We start from the raw sequence: 11985 nt of genomic DNA, 5'->3' as shown, positions 1-11985 counted from the left end.
TTAACCGAACCGTATTCCTCAAGGTTCCGGTTCGGTTAAGAACTGTGAGACACGGTTCCGGTTCCGGTTCCGATTCTTTCCGGTTCGGTTCCGATCTAGTTTCTCGGTTAGAATCGGACCGTGATCAGATCTATATTCACCTCTCTATTCTCCATCCAACATGGCACGAGGCAATTGGTGTGATACGTGGGAGGTTGGGCTAGGTGCAATGTCACACATGAGATGGGAAATGGAGCAGTGAATTGAGTTGCTCTGCGTAGAATTTTTCTTGATTGAAAAAAGGGTAACTACTTGCATATTTTTACCAGCATGCAGGAACAAAGGTCAGTTCTTTGCAGAGAACTCAACTAAATGAATTGAACACTCAACTAATCCCTCAACTTAAAGTGACAAATCTGATCAAATCGTCTTGCTTACAGTCAGTCTGATAGAGAGCTAATAAAAGGAAAGATCAGCATTACCATATAAACTCAATGGACAGGACTGACAACTTTATTGACAATCTCACGATGGCATGCAAACCACCAACTTTCGATTGATTTGACTTCTGAATCGTCTGATTGGTGTATAAAAAAGTGGTAGAAATGGACAGAACAAAAATCTCACGAAGACATCGTAACCACCAACTTTCAATTGATTTGAGTTTGAATCTTTTGATTGGTGCATTAGGAAGTGGTAAAAGAGGGGCTTTTGCTAGAAGAAATTATATCCTACGTGGCCGTGCATGCTGCCAAGTGCCAATCACAGTTGCTTGTTCCTGTAGCGATGCACCAGTACTTTATGAATTCCTATTTTGCCGGACTATATAATGAATTAATTCCATCATGGTGAGAAGTCTATTTGGGAAACTCAAGCGACTCGATGGGATATTCAAGCTAGTTGTCATCCCTTCAGCCAATTGAACATTGCTCCTCAACTTGGTTTGTAGAGGATCAGCTGCTGATTTTGTGATATTCATGTAAACTTAGGCCAACAAAGACATCGTATATTAGACTCCCTTTTCTCTGAGAAATTATATCCTACATGGCGTGCACCATTTGGCCACGTGACCGTGCACGCCAATTATCACTGCTCATTTCTATGGGCCCCATTTATCAAGCATTCATCTCGGTCCAATACTATAGGAACAAACGATTGTGATTGGCAGTGTGCATGGCCATATAGTGCACACCATATAATATATAATTTCTCCTTTTCTCTGACCTCCCTGCCGACACGCTATCTTATATTGGTCATAAGCACATCAATTATGCAAAGCTCTTGGGCTATAGATTGAGTTGGGTATTTTACCTTCATATAAGCTCATTCGGTTCTCAGCCTTATTTTTATGAAAATGCTTCTCTCCTCCAAAACCTGTCCGAAAACTTTTTCAGCTGATCTAGAAAGATCACTGGATTTGATGTGGACCATTTTGGCCACTACGAATATTCAGGAGGATAACCAAATTTGATATAGATCACTTTGGCCACTACGAGTATCTAAGGAGATCACCAAACTCGATGTGGAATAATTTGGCCACAACGAGTATTCTGAAAAATCACTAACTGGATGTGGACCACTTTGATTACTATGAGCAGGAGCGAGATCCATTACATTGGAAAGCCGAGTCGCATATCAAACTTTTGAAGGCCATACCTGATTGAGATGATTTTTTTTTTTGAAGTTAAGTAATTTTTCAAAATCTACATCTAGAAGGTTGAATTGGGATGATATTCAATCGTTTAGGCCCTAAAACAGGCTGGTCAAACTATTTTTTTTTAATGTAAGACTTTGATCGAGCATAGCTCTCTATCTGAGAAAAAACAGGTAGAAGGATAGAAGGCAGAGTTGATGCAGAAGTTAAAATCTACCTTCTCAAGAATTTTAGTTTTTTCTAAAATATTTCTAAATTTTAGCTTTTTTATAATATTTCTATTAATTATATTTATTTTAGGATACCTAATCCTATTCAAACTAGGAATAGAATTCAACCCAAATAGTGAAAGAGGCAACCTCGCTAATATTATAAATGGGGGTTATGCACCTCAGTTTAAGTGGTGTGGATGATCAATGAAAGAAAATAGGAGTTAAGCCCTACTTTCATAATTCTTCTATTTTCTTCTATTTTTTTTTTGGGAGATTCGAGTTAAGCAAATTGAAAAAATTCTTCCTTCTCTCCGATCGGATCAAGTTGGTATCAGAGCCATGCTCTTACCTGGTAGAATTCCAACTTGATTTGATCAGATTAAGTTAGTATCAAAGCTTTAGTTTTCTACATCTATGGGAGCCGTAGAAGGGCTATTCATGCTTGAAGTACATTAAAGGATAAAGACAAATATGGCTGCTAGTTCTACTTCGATGGATGATGGGGTGAAGGGATATCTTACACAATTGGATGAGAAGATAGCCCAACTCACTGAGAGCGTGTCTTGATTGGCGATGCCTTCAACACAAGCACCGACATTTCTATCTTTGAGCAAAACTAAGTGGTTCAGTCATGAGGCAAGGAAGTAGCCATTTTCTAATTTTTAGTTCTGATTTAGCAGGAGCTAAATCCCCTAAACAAAGGGGAGCTTTGATCCACGATGATCACCATACTCGATGTGGACTACTTTAACCACTACAAGTATTCTAAAAGATCACTAAACTTGATGTGGATCACTTTGGCTACTATGAGTATCTAAGGGGATCATCAAACTAGATATGGAACACTTTGGTCACTACGAGTATTCAGGAAGATCACTAGGCTCGATGTGGACCATTTTGACTACTACGAGTAGGGCTAGATAGGGTTCAGGAGTGAGATCCGCCATATTTGAAAGCCGAGTCGCATGCCAAACTTTCGGAGGCGATTACTTGGTCATACGATGTTCGATTGAGATGATCTTTTTTTTAAAAAAAAAAAATTGGGTTCGTTTTCAAGATGTATAATTGAAAGGTTGAATTGGGATAAAATTTTACTATTTAGGCTTCAAAAAAGGCTGGTCAAACTGAAAGTTTTTTTTTCGAATAAAACTTTGACCGGACATAGCTCTGAGAAGATTCAAATAGTAAACAATATTCTAGGCTGACTCATCTTTTACCAATTTTTTCCTTAACTAGACAATCAAAATTTGATCTGCATTTTCTCCAACATAATTCAATCCTCACCCTGAACAGCACAGCATTGTCCAACTGAATCCAACCCACCGTAATCTCACTCAATCCAACCCAATATGACCTGCTTCAACCTAGCTCATGGCATGTTTGGTTTTGTGTAAGTGGGCCGAGCAGAAGCCAATTTACTAAAGTCTCTGGTACTAGGGAGAGGAAATCTTTAAACCGAATGAAGGGAATGCCCCTTGCATCTGCTATAACGTATTGAGCTAGAACTGCAGGAAAGTCCTCACCCTAATTGGTTTCAGCTCCTCCTTGGGGCCTTCTATTTTTCTCTCTTAAGTTGGACTATGCAAGAACTCAGTTCAATTCCATTTTGAATCAACTAAACATCCCCCTCTAGCCTGAATCCTTAGAGGTTATGAATCAAGTAGTGCAAGTTTGAATTAGGCTGGCTGGTTAAGATAATTTTCCCAATACAATCACCAATAACGAACGGCTACGATGAATCTCCTTTTTTTAATTAAAAAAAATATAAAAGAGGGCATCCCCTAAGACGAATCAGCATAAGGAAGATATTTTTAAATAGTGTCCTCATAATCATAATACAACTACCACATCAACAACAAGAGGTGTGTCGCCTATGACCATCGTAGGAGGGGCACAACAGCCGACCAACTTGAGATACTTTAAGCTCAGTTTGCAACCATTTTTTTATTCGTTGCTTGGAAGTTGCCAGGAAACGCCAACTCCCCCGGCCGGCCAAAGGCTACTTGCAAAATTATCGGAAACATTTGCCATGATGATCATGTGCTCCCCCTTCCATAAAAAATAAATAAATAAATAAATAAATAAATAAATATTTTTTTCTTTTTTATTCTTATTTATTTATTTATTTATTTTGATAAAAATGATATTTTATATAGCTCCAACATAAGTACATCCTGCCAAGTTAAAACAAAATAAAAAATACAAAAAATGGGCTAAAACTGTCAATGTCGTCCAGATAAACTTCTTGGAGTGCCGGGCTACAAATGAGGCGACTCAGTCCGCTGCTCTGTTCATCTTCCAAAACATGTGCTGTTTGAAAAAAGGTAAATTTTTAGATCAGTCTATAGATCTTACAAATCAGTGAGTGGTCGTTTCCGTATCTGTTCACTTTCTAAATTCAGTCTACGGATCTCACAAATGAGTAGGTCCTTATTTTTCAAAAATATCAACATCAATCTGTTGTTAGAAAGATAAGTTTGATGGGTCCTGGCGATGTATATATTCTCCGTAGATGATATTGACAATATATATATTTAATGAAAGAAATGTTACGGAGTCCAACGTACAACTTGGCCATGGCCATGTGAGAAGAGAGAATCCGTACACTTAAACGAGGCTTAGCGCAGTTGGTGGAGACTACCCGCTTAAGACTTGCGAGGTGGAATATTTTTTAATATATATATATATATATATTGTGGTATACATTATGACATAATTTGTTAGCCTCGTGTCCGGTTGGCACGCGGTGTCATTTAAATGTTCCTCGGCAAAGCCATCTATTTTGACCAAAAAAAAAAAAAAGGCATCTACATATAGATTTTTATAAAGAAGTTTGGTTTGATCTTATTTTTTGACAAGCGGGATGGTTGTGCACTGTACCATGAAACCTCCATCTCATGGTGGATAATATCAAGGATCCATTTGGTTTGCCAACAATTTTTTTATTAAAATATATATTTTTTAAAAATTAATATTTGAAAAATATAATTTTTATATATTTAGTTTATATTAGAATAATTTTTATTTAGTTAAATATTTATTTTTTGAAAAATTTGTGTAAAATACTTGTTATATCTTAATAAAAAATCTTACTATATTTTATCTAAAAATTTAAGGATACTTTTGGAAATAAAAAAATTCCAATTTTCAGTTCTATATGAGTTTTTCTCTATAAAATATAAAAATCTTATTCTTCTGAGAAAAGCTCTTCTTCTCATGCCTCTATTTTGAAAACTTCAAGTAAATTTGAAATTCTGTCTCCTTCTTCGGTGAAACAAATAAGTCCTAAAATAGAAGAGAGCTAGAGTAGGGGATGGTTTAGAAATATAAGTTATTGTAATGTTTTGCTTGGGCCATACCTAGTTCTAGCTCCAAAGAAAGGTAGAGGGCATCAGAAAGTTCACTTTGAGTGTGCCATCTTTGAAAAATCCATCTAGGAGACAACACCTGACCAATCATGTAATGGAGCACTATAATTGATCACCAAGTGGACAAATGGGAGGACTCCAAAGCGTGGTTACCTGAGGGTGGACCCTTGGCCTTAAATTGGGGACCCAGGATCTCTATAATCTACATAATCCTTATAGATGGATCTTATCGTAAACATTTTACGTGCTGGAGTTATAATCATGAGTCTAGGTTTTTCTTTCAAATAACATTTTCAAAAGTATATTGGGTTTTATCAGATATCTGTATTCTAAGAGTACATTCCACTTGCTTTAAATGTGTTGACTTATCAAACAAAGTTGTGTGATATGCCATTTATTCAGTAACAATTTCATACTTTACAGAGACTATGTTTACCAAGGTGACAAACAATAAGCTTATGATGCCTTGGCACATACTTTCATTGGACATCTCCTTGTACAATTCCTCATACATTATCTCCTAATATTGTTATGGTAGAAGCAAGCTTGCATGGACCTAGCTCATGGACTCATGGTGCACTCTCTATAGTGAGTTAGAAAGCTTTTCTTTTTTATTTCATCTTCTATGATGTCTCGATCGAAAGATTATCTTTTCTATCATAGGAGAAAGGGAGATCAAATTTAAATAAGTCATGTTATGGTTTTTTTTTTTAGCCTGAAATGAGTATTAATCATCTCCATATCATCTTCTATGATGTCTCAATCGAAAGATTATCTTTCCTATCATAGGACAAAGGGAGATCAATAAATAAGTCATGTTATGGTAATCTTTTAGCCTGGAATGAGTAATCATCTCCATATGGTCCAAAATATTTGAAATCAAGTCAACTTTATCATGCAAGATTTGGGTCAATTCAGCTTATAATTTGTATTTTGACGAATTTCATAGTTTTGTTGTTTGAAACTATAAGTAACGTATACGCATCATGAAAAATATGAACCTTTGAAGTTCATGATACTGATTTAATTATGCATTAATGGAGACAACCAAGCATATCTAGAACTTTACTTTGCAGCACATAATCATTTTACCAATTGTATCTTAAAAAATATGCTTGACAGATATGCATCTATCTAGAATCCTCTATAGGCATCAGAAGTGCTTATAAAAGAATGGTCTTGAAAGGTTCCTTGCAGTAACCAGAGGATGAAAATCCAAACTAGGTCACTATGATATCAAGCTTTGCTCTTAGCATTTCTTAGGATACGTGCTATACCATCCTGCCTAATGTTTGAGATATACCATGTTAGTGATGTCCTCCATCAGTGATTGGCTATAGATTTGAAGCACTCATAACATGGAGAGGTGAGTAACTTGGATGATCCTTATGTTAGGTTTGGATGGTATGGAACATATCCTAAGAGTGTTATATATAACCTTTGTTTTGAACTTGAAGATTACAGAACCTTACAGGTGCCTAATTTCGAGCAATGATTCTTATTTCTTATCTTTACATGTATGCATAGGACTGTGTTTCATTTAGCTCTTTGGCTTACTCATGCCTTTGTGATGAGCACCATTCCTTATATCAAAAAAATTTTATCTCGCATCTCTGTTTAGTCTCTTAGCAGGTTTTTGTAAACATTAAAGAATTACTTTTTGGTTGCATGATCTTAAATTGCTATAAAGAAGGATTTGATCACCCTAGTTGTATTGGATCACATAGTTTTCATGTGCAAATTTACTTTAGATAAAAATTCAGGCACATTTTTTTAGAGTTTTCATGCCAAGTTGATAATTATAAAATTTAGCAAATCTTTCCATGTTGCCTTCTCAACTGAGGTCTCATTTTATTCGAAAATAAGAAAAAAAGAATTAGGGCTAGTTATATCTACCAAATAGTAATGCCACTGGTGATTCCTAATCTTTGTTTGGCTATAATTTCTAGAATAGGTATTTTTATGCAAGAATAAAAGATGTAGAGTAGCTTAGGATATTTTTCTTGGAATAGTTCCTTTTGAAATAAGCAAATTTGACCAACATAACCATCTTGTGGTCATGTGTATTTTTTCAAAGTTGCCTGGAAGGCATGAGGTTAACTACATGCCTTATATTTGCTTTATTCCTAACCAAGTGATGCATAAGAGTTATGCTCCATAGCCAATCCTTTATATGATAAGAAAAGGCTTAGATGATAATGATGATGATAGCAACCCTTTGAAAATCTTCACTAATAAAACAAAGTAACTCTATATGAATACAAATAATAGTATATTTAACTTGGGGTGTCAAAATTGACCTTGCCTGAAAAATAGACTTGATCTTGTATGGGCAAGTATTTAGGGTTCATCCATTTGGATATGGGTAAATTTTTCTCGAGCTTTAAATGGATCAAGTATGGGTTCGAGGCTTTTGACCAAATACTAGGTCGAATTAGGAATGGTTAAAGCTCATACATTGCGGTGCTAACATATCCCAATTCAAATTATGATCTTGTCAACTCACTGCCAACTCTTTTAATTATAATGACAACAATATAATAAAATACATAGTAATCATTCAAGAAACTGACTAATCTCTGGCTGGCCATTAGCAGAAGCATTCTGGTTTGCTTACTATCTCTTTTACACTAACATCCTACTTGTTTCAAGTTTTCAGAACACATATGAGATCATCGATGCCTCTATATTCTCACTTTGGCACCCTTTTCACATTATATAAGTGAGATCTTGAAGGGTTCCTCTGAAAAATTGGTTGTAGAGATCAAATCCTTCAACAGTTTAGAATCATGAGCATACGGCCTTTAAGAATATGTCTTGTGGTAAGGAATGACAAATTCTAATTAATTGTAATAATTGAGGGAGGAAGGTAGAGAAAATCCGCCATTCATTACAATTATAATTATAATTTGGTTCATATTGGATGCTATATTTATGCTCAGAAATATTTATTTTCTTAAAAAAAAAAGGTTATTCAAGACCGTCTTAATTGCTCTCCGCATACTCAAATTAACTAAATAGGTATTTTTTGTTTGTCAAAAATGAAAACATGAAATGCTTGCCAGGTGATCCAAGAGTATCGGTTATTATATAACTTTCATATATCCTTGTAAATACTAGAGACTTCATATTTTATACATATCATATTATTTCAAATATCAAGAAATTTGTAATTATGCCGACGAAGAATAAAATTATCATTAAATCTTTTTTCCCCTATTTTTGGTGGTATAAATCACTGGAATTAATGGGAAATATTTGTATTAGCTGCTCAAGGAACATTTGGTTGCACATATTAGGAGACCCATAACATTTTCCAAGCACCAATTCTATTATTCTAACAAAAACTTTAGCTAGTAGATGGAGTTTTCCATTCTAGTTCTCTTTCCATATATATTGACTAATAAGGCCAACATCTACCAAACAAGTTTCCCAACTCCGGTCCACACATTCAAAACTTCACTAGCTCCGGATTATAAGTCTTTGACGTCATAATCCGACAGAGATCGCCACGCAAGCCTGACTTCTCGCCCTGTGGCTGCGGGCAGCGTTCGCCGGTCTCACAATTCCCCTCCCCTCGCGCCAAGCCCGCCGCCAAACAAGATAATTCCACTCTCTCTCCTCTCTTTTCTCTCTACCCCTCCTTCCTCGAACTCTCCTGCTCTCTCTCTTCGTTTTCTTCCAGCTCCTGCAAACCTCTCCCCATCCGCCGCCTCTATGACTGCAGCAAGACAAATTATAATAAAATAGAATGCCCTCAACCCCTCGTCACCACCTAAACAACTAAAAACTCAGCATCTCGCAGGCTCCATCCATCAATAATGGGGAGAAAAAGAAGAACTTCTCCAGCACCCATAGTAACGGAGAGAAGCAGGAAAGAGTACTCATTCATTTCTCCTTCATCAATGACGTCTCTTCCTATCTCCGTCTTCTTCCTCTCTTGGTGTCTCCTCCTTGGCTTGGTCCGCTCTCAGAACTCTTCATGCCCTCTAGACTTCTCGATCCTCCAGAAGTTCATCACCAACGCGGATGCCGGCTCGGACACCAGCTCCCGGTGCACCTTCGCCGTCGTGGCCTTCCATCTGGTCCAGGCCGAGTACCTCCGCACCGCCGGCCTCTTCGTCCCGCCCGCCGCCTCCGCCGACGCCTGCTGGTCCTCCTTGAACTCTATCCTCCGCCCCCTCGTACCCTCCTCCTTCTCCCTCCCCTCCTCTTGCGGCTTCCAGCCCTCCTGGATCTCCGAGGGCTGCATGAACCTTACCTCCCGCGCCGAATTCGAGGCCGTCGTGCCGGCCTCCGGCCTCCGCGACATGGACCAGAACTGCAACCAGTCCCTCCACGCCGTCCCCTCCTGCACCGCCTGCACCACCAGCCTCAATCGCGTCAAGGCCGCCTACCTCCCCGGCCCCGACTACGGCAACGTCACCGACTGCACCGCCTACACCTTCATCTACGCCGCCGGCGTCGTCAACCGCTTCGGCCCCACCGATAACGACACCGCCTACTGCATCTTCCTCCTGAACTCTCAGTCATCCTCCTCCGGCGGCAGTTCGAACGCCTGGATCTTCGGCGTCGCCGCCGGCTGCCTCGTCGTCGTGCTGCTAGCCGTGCTGGCCGCTTGGTGGCTTCGAAGACGGCGCCGGGAGCGGCTGCGCAGGCGGAGGAGGAAATCGATGAGGCCGGAGAGCGGGCCGTCGAAGGCGATGGAGTCGATCGGTGCGAGCACGACGCTGATCAAGTTCACCTTCGACGAGATCAAGGAGGCGACCAAGAACTTCTCGCGGGACAGCATAATCGGGCGGGGTGGGTACGGGAATGTCTACAAGGGGACGCTGCCGGACGGGTCCGAGGTCGCGCTGAAGCGGTTCAAGAACTGCTCGGCTGCCGGGGACGCCAGCTTCGCCCATGAGGTCGAGGTGATTGCAAGTGTTCGACATGTGAACCTGGTCGCGTTGAGGGGCTACTGCACGGCGACCACCCCCTTGGAGGGCCACCAGAGGATCATTGTCTGCGATTTGATGCGGAACGGGAGCCTCCATGACCATCTCTTCGGCTCGGGCGTTGATCGGCTGAGCTGGCCCGCGAGGCAGAGGATTGCTGTAGGGACGGCGCGGGGATTGGCATATCTCCATTACGGAGCTCAGCCGGCGATAATTCACAGGGACATCAAGGCGAGCAACATTCTGCTGGACGACAGCTTCGAGCCGATGGTCGCCGACTTTGGCCTGGCGAGGTTTGCGCCGGAGGGGATGTCGCATGTGAGCACCATGGTCGCCGGGACTCTCGGTTATGTGGCTCCCGAGTATGCTCTGTATGGCCAATTGACCGAGAAGAGTGATGTTTTCAGCTTTGGAGTTGTGCTGCTCGAGCTGTTGAGTGGGAAGAAGGCGTTTGTTTCATTGGGCGAGGGGCAGGCTTTTCTTGTCACCGACTGGGCTTGGTCCCTGGTGCGGAAAGGGAGGACCTTGGATGTCATCGAGGAAGGCATGGAGGAATTGAGCTCCAAGGAGGTGTTGGAGAAGTATGTCCTTGTTGCTGTCCTCTCTACCCATCCTCAGTTGCATGCGAGGCCTACAATGGATCAGATTGTCAAGATCTTGGAAACTGATCTGGATGTTCCTTCGATACCGGACCGCCCGATTTCCATTATGGCAAGCAGGGAGGACATCGAGAAATCGGCGAGCAGCAGCGGCTCGGGTCAGCTATCAACTTTTGCTGGCTACCAGACGTTTAACTCCGCGAATGATGATGCAAATTCTGATGGTTCAGAGGTGGTGTGATCGCTGCTCGCATTGATAGAGGAGGATGCTGCGAGCTTGATGAAAGGAGGCCATTTCTGCTCGCCGAAGGGGCTTCCCGGTATGCATGCCCTGCATTGCCTCTGGATATGAATTTTTCGGTTTCTGATTTCAGGTTGTGGCTTTCTGTTGTAAATAGGATGGCAATCTGAATCTTTAGTCCCCCCACATTTGAGAGAGAGTTTAGTGTACCATATTTTTTTTTATTTGCTTCTGACGAGAATTGCCTTTCTTTTTTTCCGCATTCCATCTACATGACTAAATGGAACACTTTAAAGCATTAAACCAACAGTGTAATTTTTGAGGGAATTTGTCTCGCTGTAGACCAGTTTCTCATTTTGTTTACATTCTTCAGTTTGCAGCTCGGAGTTTGATTTAATGCAATTGCTGTTTGCTCAAATTACAAAAACTTGTGTTGAATCCAGAAGGATCTTGTGTTTACGGTGCTCTGTTTTGCTTAATTATCTATTGGCTGATTATTATCATTGCAGTCTAAAGAGTACTCTTTTCCTTACAAAACAACATATGAAGTGTTCTATTGAAATAGGAAGTGGAATGGTATAAAATGGCTTTGTACAATAGGACTATATTTTTTACTATGGTTTCTCGAATCTCAGTCCTCAATCATCTTGGATATGCACATATCTTATTTACAAGAAACCTTGTAGGTTCGACTCTGAAAATTTTCCTCTGATGTAAAGTTCCCCTAATGTTCCGATCTTGATCTCTCGACTCCCATTTTAGCCTTAAGGCTGTGAAGAATAGGTAGAAAGAAGAGAGCGGACAAAGGAGGAAGAACGAGAGAAATGATAGAAATGATTGAAGGGGAAAAGTTGATAGAAATGATCTAGCTGTGCGCCTTTCTTTTTTTAACGAAATGCTACCTATCCTCCTGAAGTGTCCAACTGACAAAATTAAACATTAGCCAGTGCTAGTTACTCATGTTACCTTCAACTGTATTTGGAGTTACTCAT

General features: G+C 40.0%; 1 protein-coding gene across 1 annotated transcript; it reads left to right on the top strand.

Moving 5' to 3' along the window:
* The first annotated feature begins 8617 nt into the window (after positions 1–8617).
* On the top strand, positions 8618–11420 carry RKF3 (receptor-like kinase in in flowers 3). The gene has a single exon (XM_008792068.6). It carries the CDS (start codon positions 9035–9037, stop codon positions 10991–10993), a length of 1959 nt encoding a protein of 652 aa, XP_008790290.2. The 5' UTR covers positions 8618–9034; the 3' UTR covers positions 10994–11420.
* Positions 11421–11985: the final 565 nt, after the last annotated feature.

The sequence above is a fragment of the Phoenix dactylifera genome, chromosome 2 (genome assembly GCF_051530095.1).
Source record: "Phoenix dactylifera cultivar Ajwa chromosome 2, Ajwa_hap1_PhDact_Kaust_v1.1, whole genome shotgun sequence".
Classification (NCBI taxonomy): domain Eukaryota; kingdom Viridiplantae; phylum Streptophyta; class Magnoliopsida; order Arecales; family Arecaceae; genus Phoenix; species Phoenix dactylifera.
Note: the sequence above shows the minus strand (reverse complement) of the source record. Positions and strands in the feature narration are given on the sequence as shown.